At 57.0% G+C, this 15,519-nt stretch overlaps 2 protein-coding genes across 21 annotated transcripts in view; one reads left to right on the forward strand and one right to left on the reverse strand.

The window, feature by feature from the left end:
* GMFG (glia maturation factor gamma) overlaps window positions 1-15,519 on the reverse strand; it is a 259,854-nt gene that overhangs the window by 86,040 nt on the left and 158,295 nt on the right. The window lies entirely within an intron of this gene.
* Window positions 62-15,277, forward strand: PLEKHG2 (pleckstrin homology and RhoGEF domain containing G2). 20 transcript variants are annotated; one of them, XM_028839537.2, is made up of 19 exons: window positions 87-1,072; window positions 1,725-1,855; window positions 2,649-2,920; window positions 2,999-3,099; window positions 3,904-3,970; window positions 4,107-4,153; window positions 4,401-4,551; window positions 5,806-5,943; window positions 6,157-6,357; window positions 6,986-7,078; window positions 7,169-7,255; window positions 8,863-8,896; window positions 8,987-9,088; window positions 9,186-9,233; window positions 9,312-9,350; window positions 9,519-9,535; window positions 11,401-11,574; window positions 12,339-13,263; window positions 13,343-15,277. In XM_028839537.2, exons 2-19 carry the CDS (start codon window positions 1,747-1,749, stop codon window positions 14,902-14,904), a joined length of 4,167 nt encoding a protein of 1,388 aa, XP_028695370.2. In that variant the 5' UTR covers window positions 87-1,072; window positions 1,725-1,746; the 3' UTR covers window positions 14,905-15,277. The 20 variants fall into 20 exon arrangements, with proteins under 20 accessions (XP_077838761.1, XP_028695370.2, XP_077838753.1 ...); XM_028839539.2 differs by having other exon boundaries at window positions 104-1,072; window positions 2,652-2,920; XM_015123907.3 differs by having other exon boundaries at window positions 200-489.

The raw sequence follows: 15,519 nt of genomic DNA on the forward strand, positions 1-15,519 counted from the left end.
TTACACATGCAAATTAAAAACTTTGGATTGACCAATAGGAGACAGTGCATCGCCAGTTCCTGATTCTCACGCCTCACGGCCCTTGCTGTAAAAGGGAAAAGTCAGCGAGGCGTTTGGAATGTAGGGGTGTCGCCTACCAGAAGGACGCGCCTCCTCATGAATATTCAAAATCAGGGGTGGGGTCTTAACCCTTCGCTGGCCGGCCGGCCGGAAGGCAGCCCCTCCCCCCTACAGGCGGGAACAGGATGTAAGCCCCGGCGACAGCGGGGGAGGGGAAACCCCGGGCGACCGCCCCCTGCCTCACAGCTGGACCGGACTCTCCCGCCCCAGATGTGGCGCCGCCGCCGTCACACGAGCCCCGTGTCACCCAGCCGGGAGCCCGAGAGGTCCAGAGGCTCGGACCCGGGCGTCCGGAATTTCTGCACCGCATCCTGAGAGACCCCGAAGTCCAGGCCCCGGCGCTCAGGCTGGAGGACTTGAGCCATCCAGGTGCGCAGCGCCCCCTCCTGGAGCAGCCGGGAGCCCGGACGTCACCCTGGGGGACCCTGGAGGCCGAGCGCCCCATATTCCCGGTTTCAAGAACTCAGGATCCAGGACCGTAGACTCCCTCCAGGGCTCCGATCCCAAGACCCCGCGTTGGAGGAACTTGAGATCCGGACTTCTAAGCGCCCCAACCAGTTTTGAGCTGCAGCGTCCATCACTTCAAGGGGACCCAGGACTTTGGGACCCCCCTGTGCTCCTACCTGGAGGGAGTTTCAATCCTGTCCCTGGAATTAGGGGAACTCAGAAATCCACCCCCCACCCACGGCCCTACCTAGAAGACTCAGGAATGTGGGTCCCCAGCGCCCCCATCTGAGGCTCCAGAGTCGAGGCTCCTAGCATCCCCTACTTAGAACACCGATAAATTCCGACTGCGGGACCCCAGTCTCCGAGAGACCCCAGATTCTATTCCTGGAGCCTGAGAGCCCGAAGTTCACGCCCCTGAGTCTGGGCTCCGCACCTCCCCGGGGACCGCGTCGGGGTCGCGCAGGAGCCGGGCTGCCTCGGGCCGGGGCTTGAGGCTCCCCGGGAGGTGAGGGGGGAGGCGAGGGGCCCAGGCAGACTGGGGGAGGGGGCGGCGCCACCGCTGAACAATGAGGGGGCGTGCCGGCGGGGGGCGAGCCGAGACGCCGGCGGGAGTTGGGGGCTGGAGGGGTGTGGGAAGGCGCTGGGGAGGCTGCGGCTGTGGGGACCGCGATCGGGGTTCGGAGAGACCGGCCGGAGGGGGTGCGAGGGCTCGGGGCCAGCGCCCCAGCGCGCAGCTCTCGGCGGGGGAGGGAGCCGTCTGCAGGACCCTGGCATCCGGTCCCCCAGCCTCCGCCCTCCCCTGGGACCTCGCGGCCTCCCGCCCACGGCTTTTCCCAGCCCTGCCCCTCGCCCTCCGCTCCAGCCGGAGCCCAAACGTTCCCAGGATCCCTAAGCCTCCGGCCCCAGACAAACGGGACTCGCAGCTTCTGCGCCTCCCGCTCCGCTCATTCTTCTTTGTCTCAGCCTTTCCATCTTTTTCCCCAGGTTCTCTCTCCTTGTCCCCTTCTTTCTGTCACTTTGTGCCTCCCCCATTAGTTACTCCCAGGGGCCCCTCCCTGGATTTACACCACGTTGCTACTATTCAGCCCCCATCTGTGAGTTTGGGCGACGGAGAGGCCCATGGGGTCCTGATATCCAAGAAGGGGCTCTTTCTGCAGGACTCTGCTGGGCCGCTCAGCCATGCCAGAGGGAGCCCAAGGACTGAGCCTCTCCAAACCTAGCCCAAGCCTCGGGTGTGGCCCAAGAGGTGAAGTGTGTGACTGTGGCACCGTGTGTGAAACTCGGACAGGTGAGCCCAGAGGCAGGGGCGGAGCCTGTGGGGCATTTATTCCTGGGCGATGCTGGCAAGGCAGGGTGATGGAGACAGCCCAAGGCCAACTCGCACAAAGCTCCGAGTCTGGTGGGGGAGGCGGGCCCATCCCCAGGCACTGACAGGCCAGAGGGGGCAGCGCTGGGCAGAGTGGTCAGGGCTGTGATCAGGCTGTGATGGTGGATCCTCCGAGCTCGGAAGGTCAGGGGAAGGTTCCTGGAAGTGGGAACATCTCAACTGAGAAGTGGAAGATTAGGGGGAAGGAGTTGGGCAAAGACAAGGAAGAGTATTCTACATGCAAGGAACAGCATGTGCAAAGGCCCAGAGGTGAGAAAAGCCTTCATGTAAGTGACTGAAAGAAGTTGAGTGAATGCAGAGTGTAAGAAGGGGTGGCCGTGGGAAGAGAACTGGCTGGAGGGATCTGTGTCGGCCACATTGCCCAGTGCCCTGTGGATCTGAGAATTTTGGACTTTATCCCCAGGGGCAGGAAGGGGTTATGCTCACTGGAGTGACACAGTCAGATGGGCAAATTAATAAAGGTCTACCTAGCTGATTCATGAAGGTGGATTAGAGAAATGGAAGCCAGAAGTCCAGAGAGGACCGTAATGGGAGAGGATGGGACTGGACCAAGGGAGGACAGTGGGGAGAGGAGGAAAGAACTTGTGGGAAAGCTGTTGGACAGGCGTGGGTGAGGGTGTGGGCTGAATGCATGAAAGGCTGTGGAAGTCCGGTGCATGGGGAGATTTCTCTGACCTCCTGTTCCACACCCCAGCAGCTCCTGCAGCCCCCACCATGACCTCCCCCCGAGGTTCTGGGAGCTCCACATCCCTGAGCACAGTGGGCTCTGAGGGGGATCCAGCCCCGGGACCCACTCCAGCCTGCTCAGCCTCCAGGCCAGAGCCCCTTCCAGGGCCCCCCATCCGCCTACATCTCTCTCCGGTGGGGATCCCAGGTTCAGCCAAACCCTCAAGGCTGGAGCGTGTGGCCCGGGAGATCGTGGAGACAGAGCGGGCCTATGTCAGAGACCTCCGCAGCATTGTGGAAGTAAGCCGGGCAGACACGCTAGGGCAGTGGGTACCCAGGCCAGCCCCTTGGCTCCTGTAATCCCAGTCATCCCCACAGGACTACCTGAGCCCTCTGCTGGACGGCGGGGTCCTAGGGCTGAGCGTGGAGCAGGTGGGCACGCTGTTTGCCAACATTGAGGACATCTACGAGTTCAGCAGGTCAGGGGCAGGGGGGACAGGCAGGGGGCATTGATTGGTTGGAGGGTCTATTTCCTAACCCAAACTTCGGAGCTTCGTAGTGTCCTGTCCAGGCTGGTATGTGGGATTGTGACATTGAGCAAGGATCCGGGATCATGACTGGGAGTGAGGACCCAGAGTAAGGGAGGGGCATAGGGGATGGGAGTCAGAGGACCTGGATGAAGCCCAAACACCGGGACAGGGTCCCGGCATCAGGACGAGGCCTTGGGGCTGTGTCAGCTCTGGGCTCACAATGAATCCAAGAATCACGTGGGGCCTGAAGGCCGGGACAGCGTGAGCATGCGTGTGACCCCTTAAGCCTGATTTGCCTGGGACTTTTCCAGTTTTAGCACTGAAAGCCCTCATCCTAGGAAACTGCTCAGTCCCGGACAAACCAGGATGGTTGGTCGCTGTGGTAAGGAGGACGCTGGGGTCCAAGGATCGTGACACGGAAAAGTGCCTTGACGAGGTCTCCAGATTACAGCAGGATCTTAAGATCATCCTAGCTCTTTAGGTCATGACATGACACCCCTAGGCTCATGCCAACAGTGACACAAGTTCAAGCTGAGGAATGAGAAGCTGTCCAGGGACAAAGTCTAAGCAGGTTACCATGTCCTGTGTAGCCCTCAGAGGACCCTTCCTCCGGACGTGACATCCCCTTAGGAGATGCTGACAGTCAGCAAGCCCCGAGCCCCAGCAGACCACTGGGGCCTCAGCCTCCCGGAGGCCTCCCATGGAGGGGTTCGTGGAGGCAGGCGGGTCCTCACCCTCCCCTCTCCCCCGTAGCGAGCTCCTGGAGGACTTGGAGAACAGCAGCAGCGCCGGGGGCATTGCCGAGTGCTTCGTGCAGAGGGTGAGTGGAGGGTTGGGGGGCTCTCGGTCCTAGATGGGGCCTTTGTAGAGGGGGGAGAGCAGGCTTGGGCTAGGATGGAAGGGGGGTCGTGGGAAGCCAGGACCTGGGGTCTCCCTGACTCCCATGTCACCCGCAGAGCGAGGATTTTGACATCTACACATTGTACTGCATGAACTACCCGAGGTGAGGGGCAGGAGCCCCTGCCGGGCCTCAGGCCGTGCCCACAAGCCGATGTGCCAGTCACCCTCCCTCTACCCCCGACCCATCCAGCACCGACCCCTGCCAGGCTGTGACAGTAACTGAACCTCTCCCTCACTGCCCCACCCCCTGTCAGACCCTGACCCTTCCCAAACCCTGGCCCCTCCCTAACCCCTCTTGTCCCCGCCCACTGGAACTGACTATCCCCCACTGACCTGTGCTGTGCCCCCAGCTCCCTGGCCCTGCTCCGGGAGCTGTCGTTGTCTCCACCAGCAGCGCTGTGGCTGCAGGAGCGCCAGGCCCAGCTTCGCCACTCACTGCCCCTGCAGAGCTTCCTGCTGAAACCTGTCCAGCGCATCCTCAAGTACCATCTGCTGCTGCAGGTCAGCTAGGGCCCCTGGAGCCAGGCGGGGGAGGGCGAGGTCCTGTCCCTTGACCACTGTTGATGCATCTGGAGGGTGGACAACAGGCTGTGCCACCTGGGGAGGGATCCAGTCCCTAGAAACTGAGCCAGTGGGCCGGGTGCCGTGGCTCACACCTATAATCCCAGCATTTTGGGAGGCCGAGGTGAGAAGATCACTTGAGCCCAGAATTTCAAGACCAGGCTGGGCAACACAGCAAAACCTCACCTCTATAAAAAATTTTTTAAAATTAGCCGGGCACAGTGGCTTACAACTGCAGTCCCAGCTACTTGGAGGCTGAGGTGGGAGGATTATTTGAGCCCAGGAGTTCGAGGCTGTGGTGAGATGTGACTGTGCCACTGCACTCCAGCCTGGGTGATGGAGCAAGACCCTGTCTCAAAAAAGAGAAGAAAGAAAGAAACTGGGCCAGCGTTTGGTGTAGGGTCTTGCTGGCAGTGACGCCTGGCACCAGCTCATTCCACTTCCTGTCTCTGCCTGTTTGTCTTCCTCCATCTCTGCCCCTACCTTTTTTTTTTTTTTTTTTTGAGACGGAGTTTCGCTCTTGTTGCCCAGGCTGGAGTGCAGTGGCGCGACTGCAACCTCTGCCTCCTGGGTTCAAGCGATTCTCCTGCCTCAGCCTCCTGAGTAACTGGGATTGCAGGCATGTGCCACCATGCCTGACTAATTTTATTTTCTTTTTTTTTTGTATTTTTAGTAGAGACAGGGTTTCACTACGTTGGCCAGGCTGGTCTCGAACTCCTAACCTCAGATGATCCACCTGCCTCGGCCTCCCAAAGTGCTGGGATTACAGGCGTGAGCCACAGCGCCCAGTCCTACCTTTTTTTTCCCTTTGAGATAGAGTTTCGCTCTTGTCGACCAGGCTGGAGTGCAGTGGTGCGTTCTTGGCTCACTGCAACCTCCATCTCCTGGGTTCAAGTGATTCTCCTGGCTCAGCCTCCTGAGTAGCTAGGATTACAGGCGCACACCACCATGCTCGGCTAATTTTTGTATTTTTAATAGGGACGGGGTTTCACTATGTTGGCCAGGTTAGTCTTGAACTCCTGGCCTCAGGTGATTTGCCCACCTCGGCCTCCCAAAATGCAGGGATTACAGATGTGAGTCACTGCGCCTGGCCTCTGCCCCATCTTTATATTTCTCCATCTCCTGTTGCTCTCATTCTCTTTTGCCTTCTCTGTTTTTCTCCCCATCCCTGTGTGCCTGGTGGCTGCCTGACAGGAACTAGGGAAGCACTGGGCGGAGGGCCCAGGCGCTGGGGGCCGAGAGATGGTGGAGGAAGCTATTGTGTCCATGACAGCGGTTGCCTGGTACATCAACGACATGAAGCGCAAGCAGGAGCATGCAGCGCGCCTCCAGGTGGCCCCAGGGTGGGCTGGGGCTTGCTGGATGAGGGAGTGAGCGAGGGGGCTTTGGGGGCGGGTGGGGGGATATCAGTGCCTCAGAGGTTGCCTTGGAGGGTTTGCTGGGACAGCACGGCCCTGTTGCTAACCTCCCTGTTTTGGTGTGTATGTGTGTGCTACCTACCTCTGCTTTTATCTGTGCCCGGCGCACCTGGCGGTGTCCCAGCAGGAAGTGCAGCGGCGGCTGGGTGGCTGGACTGGCCCGGAGCTCAGTGCTTTTGGGGAGCTGGTGCTGGAGGGCGCGTTCCGAGGAGGTGGAGGGGGCGGCCCCCGGTTACGAGGGGGTGAGCGGCTGCTCTTCCTGTTCTCTCGGATGCTCCTGGTGGCCAAGCGCAGGGGGCTGGAGTACACCTACAAAGGCCACATCTTCGTGAGTTTGGGGATGGGGTGGGGCTAGAATACTACCTACAAAGCATACCCCAAATACTTGTATCTGTGTGCCCAATAGTGTGGGCCAGGGGACCCTGCCACATTTTCTTGAGTTACAGAATGGAGGTCAAGGGAAGGTTTCTTTCTAGTGTATAGAATAAGAGCTGCCCCAATTAAGAGAAAAAGGAAGAAGGCTGGGCGTGGTGGCTCATTCCTGTAATCCCAGCACTTTGGGAGGTCGAGACCGGCAGATCACTTGAAGTCAGGAGTTCGAGGCCAGCCTAGCTAACAGGATGAAACCCCGTATCTACTAAAAATACAAAAATTAGCTGGGTGTGGTGGCGAGTGCCTGTAATCCCAGCTACTGGGGAGGCTGAGGCAGGAGAATTACTTGAACCCAGGAGGCGGAGGTTGCAAGGAACCAGGATTGCGCCACTGCACTCCAGCCTGGGTGACAGAGCGAGACTCCACCTCAAAAAAAAAAAAAAAAGGGAGAGGAAACCATACAGCCTTATGGGGTACATCTTCCTAGGGAGTAGGAGCCAGATACACCTCCAAGGGTATCTCCATACAAGGGGCATCACGGAGCCCAAGGACTCTGAGCTTGCTGCCCCTCTCTTTCCTTCCAGTGCTGCAACCTGAGCGTGAGCGAGAGTCCCCGAGACCCTCTAGGGTTCAAGGTGTCTGATCTGACCATTCCCAAGCACAGACACCTGCTGCAGGTGAGCATGTAGTGGGGTCAGACTGGCAGGGATCCCCCAACATCGAGACCTCACACCTGGCCCCCTGACTCTACTGCAACCCACTCCCAGGCCAAGAACCAAGAAGAGAAGAGGCTGTGGATTCACTGTCTCCAGCGCCTCTTCTTTGAGAACCACCCCGCCTCCATCCCTGCCAAGGTACAGCTCCCGCCACAGCCAGGGGCCCTCTGAGTGCTGGAGACACCGTCCCTCAATAGTACCTCACCGTACCAGGAGACGCCCCTGCCCGATGCCGGAGCAGTCTCTTACAATGCAATTGCTAAAAGCGCAGAATTCTGCTACTGGGGTTTGAATCTTAGCTCTACCATGTCCCTGCTTTGTGATCTCGGGCAAGTAACTTAACCTCTCTGAGTCTTAACTTCCTCACCTAGAGGAATGATAGCACCTTCATCCTAGGGTTGTGGTGACGATTAATGGTCACCAGCCACGTCGTCACGGGCTTGACCAATAGAAGCACCCATCAGCTGGTTGTGGCAGCTCATGCCTTATAATCCCAGCACTTCAAGGGGGTGATGTGGGAGGATGACCTGAGCCCAGGAGCTCGATACCAGCTTGGGCAACATAGTGAGACCCTGTCTCTAAAAAACATTTTTTAATTAGCTGGGGCTGGCCGGGCACGGTGGCTCACGCCTGTAATCCCAGCATTTTGGGAGGCCAAGGCGGGCGGATCACCTGAGGTCGGGAGTTCGAGACCAGCCTTACCAACATGGAGAAACCCCGTCTCTACTAAAAAAAATACAAAATGGGGCCAGGCACGGTGGCTCACGCCTGTAATCCCAGCACTTTGGGAGGCCGAGGCGGGTGTATCACGAGGTCAGGAGATTGAGACCATCCTGCCTAACACGGTAAAACCCCGTCTCTACCAGAAATACAAAAAATTAGCCAGGCGTGGTGCTGGGCGCCTATAGTCCCAGCTACTTGGGAGGCAGGAGAATGGTGTGAACCCAGGAGGCGGAGGTTGCAGTGAGCCGAGATCGCGCCACTGCACTCCAGACTGGGCGACAGAGTGAGACTCCGTCTCAAAAGAAAAAAATACAAAATCAGCCAGGCATGGTGGTGCATGCCTGTAATCCCAGCTACTTGGGAGGCTAAGGCAGGAGAATCGCTTGAACCCGGGAGGCGGAAGTTGCGGTGAGCCGAGATCACGCCATTGCACTCCAGCCTGGGCAATAAGAGCAAAACTCCGTCTCAAAAAAAAAAAAATTAAAATTAAAATTAAATAGCTGGGCTGGGCGTGGTGGCTCACGCCTGTAATCCTAGCACTTCGGGAGGCCAAGGCAGGCGGATCACCTGAGGTTAGGAGTTCGAAACCAACTTGGCCAACATGTTGAAACCCCGTCTTTACTAAAAACACAAAAATTACCGGGCATGGTAGCAGGCACCTGTACTCCCAGCAACTCAAGAGGCTGAGGCAGGAGAATCGCTCAAATCGGGAGGCAGAGGTTGCAGTGAGCCGAGATCACACCTTTGCACTCCAACCTTAGCGGGCTGTGGTGCACATCTGAAATCCCAGCTACTCAAGAGGGTGAGGAGGGAGGATCGCTTGATCCCAGGAAGTAGAGGCTGGAGTGAGCTATGATTGCACCACTGTACTCCAACCTGGTGGATAGAGCAAGATCATTAAAAAAAAAAAAAAAAAAAAAAAGAACAGCACCCGTTAATGGGCATGACTATGGTGCTTAAAGCATCCTCCCTGTGGTACTCCAAAATCGACCCACCTCAGCCCTTATCCTGCTGTCTTTCAGGCAAAGCAAGTTCTCCTTGAAAACAGCCTGCATTGTGAGTTGGGGCCTTGGGCTGGGAGGGTGTGGAAGTAGAGGAATTACTTCCAAGAAAAGTTGGCTCTTAGCCCCCAAACTCTCCCCACAGGTGCCCCCAAAAGTAAGCCTGTCCCAGAGCCCCTGACACCCCCACTTGGGTCTCCTCGACCTCGAGATGCTAGAAGTTTTACCCCTGGGCGAAGGAACACAGGTAAAGGCGGTGGATCCCTGAGTCCCGGCCCTCAGCCCTCACTTCCCTAGGACCCGGGAGCTGGGCTCACGCAGGGCTCTGGCCCTCCCTCCCACAGCTCCATCTCCTGGGCCCTCTGTGATTCGCCGAGGCCGCAGGCAGTCTGGTGAGCGCTCACCCCTAAGGGTGATCCAGGCATCGGGGTGGGAGCTGGGCTCCTGACGTCACTGTGTCCTCCCCGCAGAGCCGGTGAAGGACACTTATGTCATGTTCCCACAGAACGGTCAGTGACTGCCCTGGCTTAGCCTGGTCCATCCCTGTCTGTCTCCTGGCGGGATGTCTGTGGTGGGTTGGGGAGGGGTGGTCGCTTCAGCTCATCAGTTATGGGGGATCACTGTTTTTCCCTTACATCTCACTAATGTTTTTCTCTCTCTCATCTCTCCGTCCTCAGCTAAGCATGGATTCAAGGTAAGAGATATCTCGAGATAGGGTCTGGGCACCTTGACTTCTGGGTCTGATAGAGAAGGGAGCTTGAGTTCCAAAATCCTGGGTCTGAATGGGAAGGGGATTGGAGCCAGACAGAATAGCTCATGCCTATAATCTCAGTACTTTGGGAGGTCAAGGCAGGAGGATTGCTTGAGCCCAGGAGTTTGAGACCAGCCTGGGCAACATGGCAAAACCCATCCCTACAAAAAGTACAAAAAAATTAGCCGGGCACACCAGTGCATACCCATAGTCCCAGCTACACCGGAGGCTGAGGTAGGAGGATTGCTTGAGCCTGAGAGGCAGAGGTTGCAATGAGCTGAGGTCGAGCTACTGCACTCTAGCCTGGGTGACAGTGAGACTCTGTCTCCAATAAATAAATAAAAATTTTAAAAGAAAAATAAAAAAATTTTTTTTTGATTGAGCCAGCCACAGTGGCTCACACCTGTAATCCCAGCATTTTGGGACGCCGAGGCTGGTGGATCACCTGAGGTCAGGAATTTGAGACCAACCCGGCCGACAAGGAGAAACCCCGTCTCTACTAAAAATACAAAAATTAGCTGGGCATGGTGGCAGCCACCTGTAATCCCAGCTACTCAGAAGGCTGAGGCAGGAGAATTGCTTGAAGCTGGGAGGTAGAGGTTGCAGTGAGCCGAGATCGAGCCACTGCACTCCAGCCTGGGTGACAGAGCGAGACTCTGTCTCAAAAAAAAATAAAAAATAAAAAATAAATTAGCCGGGCGTGGTGGCAAGTGCCTGTAGTCCCAGCTACTTGGAGGCTGAGGCAGGAGAATGGCATGGACCTGGGAGGCGGAGCTTGCAGTGAGCCAAGTTCTCGCCACTGCACTCCAGCCTGGGCAACAGAGAGACTCTGTCTCAAAAAGAAAAAAAAAAATTTAAAAAATTGTCCAGCCTGGGTGACAGAGCAAATAAATAAATAAATAAACAAAATAAATAAATAAATAAACAAAACTTAAAAACAAAAGAAAAAAAAATTGGCCAGGTATGATGGCACACACCTGTAGTCCCAGCTACTCAGGGGGCTGAGGTGGGAGGATTGCTTGGACCCAGGAGGTCGAAGCTGCAGTGAGCTATGATCGCACCATTGCACTTCAGCCTGGGCAACAGAGTAAGACCCTGTCTAAAAAAAAAAAAAAGCATGGCCGGGCGCGGTGGCTCAAGCCTGTAATCCCAGCACTTTGGGAGGCCGAGATGGGCGGATCACAAGGTCAGGAGATCGAGACCATCCTGGCTAACACGGTGAAACCCCGTCTCTACTAAGAAATACAAAAACTAGCCGGGCGAGGTGGCAGCGCCTGTAGTCCCAGCTACTCGGGAGGCTGAGGCCGGAGAATGGCATGAACCCGGGAGGCGGAGCTTGCAGTGAGCTGAGATCCAGCCGCTGCACTCCAGCCTGGGCTACAGAGTGAGACTCCGTCTCAAAAAAAAAAAAAAAAAAAAAAAGCAAAATCCGGGCATGGTGGCTCACGCCTGTAATCCTAGCACTTTGGGAGGCTGAGGCAGATGGATCACTTGAGGTCAAGAGTTTGCAACCAGCCTGGCCAACATGGTGAAACCCCATCTCTACTAAAAATACAAATACTAGCCAGACATTGTGGCAGGCGCCTGTAATCCCAGCTACTCAGGAGGCTGAGGCGGGGGAATCGCTTGAACCTGGGAGGCGAAGGTTGCAGTGAGCAGAGACGGCACCATGGCACTCCAGGCTGGGTGACAGAGCGAGACTCCATCTCAAAACAAACACACACAAATGAAGGGAATTGGGGCTTGGGGTCCTCTACGTGAGGGAGGAGTCTCGGCTTTTGCCTTCCATTGCTTTCCCTCCTTCACAGCATGCTGGCAGTGAAGGTGAACTCTACCCCTCAGAATCTCAGCCAGCAGTTTCAGGCTCTGGACCGCCTGAGGACCTAGAGGATGCTGGACCTCCAACACTGGACCCCTCTGGGACCTCAATCACTGAAGAAATCCTGGAACTGCTGAATCAGCGAGGCCTTCGAGATCCAGGGGTGAGCTGGCTGTCCCATCATGGTGTCCTTGGGCCTCTGGGTGTGGGCACACAGACCAGGGACCAGGTAGGCCAGCCCATGCGCATACCTTTTTTTTTTTTTGAGATGGAGTCTTGCTCTGTTGCCCAGGCTGGAGTGCAGTGGCGCGATCTTGGCTCACTGCAAGCTCTGCCTCCCAGGTTCAAACGATTCTCCTGCCTCAACCTCCTGAGTAGCTGGGACTACAGGTGCCTGCCACCATGCCCGGCTAATTTTTTTTTTTTTTTCTGTATTTTTAGTAGAGACAGGGTTTCACCGTGTTGGCCAGGCTGGTCTTTTTTTTTTTTTTTTTTTTTTTTTGAGACGGAGTCTCGCTCTGTCGCCCAGGCTGGAGTGCAGTGGCCGGATCTCAGCTCACTGCAAGCTCCGCCTCCCAGGTTTGCGCCATTCTCCTGCCTCAGCCTCCCGAGTAGCTGGGACTACAGGCGCCCGCCACCTCGCCCGGCTAGTTTTTTTTTTGTATTTTTTTTTTAGTAGAGACGGGGTTTCACCGTGTTAGCCAGGATGGTCTCGATCTCCTGACCTCGTGATCCGCCCGTCTCGGCCTCCCAAAGTGCTGGGATTACAGGCTTGAGCCACCGCGCCCGGCCCAGGCTGGTCTTGAACTCCTGACCTCAAGTGACCCGCCCACCTTGGCCTCCAAAAATGCTGAGATTACAGGCATGAGCCACCGTGCCCGGCCACCATGCTGATATCTTTGGCTTCTTCTCCTGTGCCCACTGTAGCCATCCACACATGACATTCCCAAGTTTTCCGGAGACTCCCAGGTGCCTGGCGACAGCGACACCCTCACATTCCAAGCCCTGCCCAGCCGGGACTCTTCTGAAGAGGAGGAGGAGGAGGAGGAGGAAGGACTGGAGATGGATGAACGGGGGCCTTCCCCACTCCATGTCCTGGAGGGGCTTGAAAGTTCCAGTGCAGCTGAAATGCCCAACATTCCCTGCCTTACCAAAATTCCTGACGTGTCCAACCTTCCTGAAATTCCCAGCCGCTGTGAAATTCCCGAAGGTCCCCTCCTTCCTAGTCTCTCTGACATTTCTGGTGTTTTTGAGATGCCCTGCCTTCCAGCCATGCCTAGTGTCCCCGACACCCCCAGTCTTTCTAGCACTCCCACCCTCCCCTGTGACTCCTGGCTCCAGGGGCCTCTGCAGGAACCAGTTGAGGCTCCAGCCACCAGGAGAGAACTGTTCTCTGGAAGCAATCCTGGGAAACTGGGAGAGTCGCCCTCAGGAGGCAAGGCAGGGCCAGAGGAGGATGAAGAAGGGGTATCATTCCCAGACTTCCAGCCCCAGGATGTCACCCAACATCAGGGATTCCCAGATGAGCTGGCATTCCGCTCTTGCTCAGAAATCCGGAGTGCCTGGCAGGCATTGGAGCAGGGGCAGCTGGCCCGGCCGGGCTTCCCAGAGCCACTGCTGATCCTGGAGGATTCAGATCTGGGTGGAGACAGCGGGAGTGGGAAGGCTGGAGCCCCGAGTTCGGAAAGGACAGCATCCCGAGTGCGAGAGCTGGCCCGGCTTTACAGTGAGCGGATCCAGCAGATGCAGCGGGCGGAGACTCGGGCATCAGCCAATGCCCCCCGCCGCCGGCCTCGGGTTCTGGCCCAACCCCAGCCGTCCCCCTGTCTGCCCCAGGAGCAGGTGGAGCCAGGTGAGGTCCGGGTACGTGGTTGGCAGAGGTGGTCCCCGCTGGGGTAGTGGTCCTGACTTGATCCTCTTTTTGCATTCAGGGCTCCTGCCTGCCTTTGGACACGTGCTGGTGTGTGAGTTGGCCTTCCCGCTGACATGTGCCCAGGAGTCTGTCCCCCTGGGTCCTGCTGCCTGGGTTCAAGCTGCCATACCTTTGTCGAAGCAGGGAGGCAGCCCAGATAGCCAGGGTCTACATGTTTCAAATTTGCCTAAGCAAGACCATCCAGGCATCCACGTTTCAGCTGCTATCCTGCCTGAACAAGGAGGTTCCCAGCATGTCCAGGCTCCAGCCGCTACACCTTTGCCCAAGCAGGAATGCCCCCTACACCTCCAGGTGCCAGCTCTTACAACTTTCCCTGATCCAGGCCACCCGGAAACCCAAGTTCCAGCTACCACTCCTTTGCCCCAGCATAGAAGTCACGTGGCTATACCAGCTCCATCCACTGCCTTTTGTCCTGAGCAGGGACACTGTGTGGACATCCACGTTCCCACCACTCCAGCTTTGCCCAAGGAGATTTGTTCTGATTTCACAGTTTCAGCCACCACTCCTGTGCCCAAGCAAGAAGGTCACCTAGACAGCGAGAGCTCAACCAATATCCCACTAACAAAGCAAGGAGGTTCCAGGGATGTTCCAGGCCCAGACCCTGTCTGCAGTCAACCCATCCTGCCTTTGTCTTTGCATGGAAGCAGCCTGGACCCCCAGGGCCCAGGCGACACCCCACCGCCCTTGCCATGTCATCTCCCAGACCTTCAGATTCCAGGCACCTCACCTTTGCCTGCACACGGAAGCCACCTGGACCATCGGATCCCAGCCAACGCCCCACTGTCTCTGTCCCAGGACCTCCCAGACACTCGGGTTCCAGCTACCACACCTTTGCCCCTGCCACAAGGCCTCACAGACATCTGGGTCCAAGCCCTCCCAACTTCACCCAAGCAGGGAAGCCTCCCAGACATCCAGGGTCCAGCGGCTACACCTCCACTTCAGGAGCCAAGCCTTACAGACACACAGGTCCAAAAACTCACACCTTTATTGGAGCAGAAGAGCCTCACAGATGCCCATGATCCAGCTACCACACCTTTACCTGAGAGAGGAGGCTCTCTAGACATTCCGGGCCTCTTACCCGCCCCATTTCAGACCACCATGGTTTTGTCCAACCCAGGAGGCTCCTTAGCCTCTCATGTTGCCAGGTTGGAGTCTTCAGACTTGACCCCACCTCATAGTCCCCCACCTTCCAGCCGTCAGCTCCTGGGCCCCAATGCAGCTGCCCTCTCCAGATACCTGGCAGCCTCATATATCAGCCAGAGCCTGGCTCGGCGGCAGGGGCCTGGGGGAGGGGCCCCCGCAGCCTCCCGGGGCTCCTGGTCCTCCTCTGCTCCCACGTCACGGGCATCTTCACCGCCCCCCCAGCCCCAGCCACCACCTCCCCCAGCCAGGCGGCTCAGCTATGCCACGACGGTTAATATCCACGTGGGTGGGGGTGGGCGGCTGCGGCCAGCCAAGGCCCAGGTCCGGTTGAACCACCCTGCTCTCTTGGCCTCCACGCAGGAATCTATGGGCCTTCGCAGGGCCCAGGGGGCTCCTGATGCCCGCTTCCATATGTGAGCCAGGACATGAGACTTCCCCAAAGCAAGGACTTCAGCCAGATGCCACAGACCCTCAGAACTTGACCCGGAAGTCCAGACACTGAACGCAGGCCTCAAAACTGCTGCGGCTTTCCAGCTCCTGGTTTCTGCGTCGGCGAATGGCCCTTCTTGCCTTGATCCACAGCGATGGGGAAGGGAATGTCATGAATGTTTTGTTAATACTGATTGTTTCATGCGATGATGTGTATTCTCCCATTCTGGAGGCTGTGGTGGATGACGACAATGAATGGGAAGGTCTAACACAGAACAAATCAGTGGTTCTGAACACTTGGGGAATCTCAGACTCCTTTGAGAATTATTGGAAAATGGATCCACTATAATTTGGAGTGTGATTTCAGCAGGTGTGTGAACTGCTTGACGCCCATTCAGGAAAGCCAAGTTAAGAAGCTCTGCTTCAAGTAGACCCTAGAAATCCTTTCCCTTGGCAATTTATACAGTTAACGTCTCCCACCATCCGTTCATCTCACCCACCCTGCCATCTCCACCTGTCCATCCAGCTGTTGCTCCATCTAACGTTCCCTCTCCATCTACCCATCTTCCAGTCCCTCATCTCACCTCTCTACCTTGCTTATCC

This window comes from Macaca mulatta, chromosome 19 (genome assembly GCF_049350105.2).
Source record: "Macaca mulatta isolate MMU2019108-1 chromosome 19, T2T-MMU8v2.0, whole genome shotgun sequence".
Taxonomy (NCBI): domain Eukaryota; kingdom Metazoa; phylum Chordata; class Mammalia; order Primates; family Cercopithecidae; genus Macaca; species Macaca mulatta.

Bases quoted from the DNA above. Each gene is read 5' to 3' on its own strand.
- PLEKHG2 (XM_028839537.2), top strand. From the start codon at position 1,747: ATGCCAGAGGGAGCCCAAGGACTGAGCCTCTCCAAACCTAGCCCAAGC. The intron at 2,921-2,998 runs GTAAGCCGGGCA...TCATCCCCACAG, and splicing joins ACCTCCGCAGCATTGTGGAA to GACTACCTGAGCCCTCTGCT. The intron at 3,100-3,903 runs GTCAGGGGCAGG...TCTCCCCCGTAG, and splicing joins GACATCTACGAGTTCAGCAG to CGAGCTCCTGGAGGACTTGG.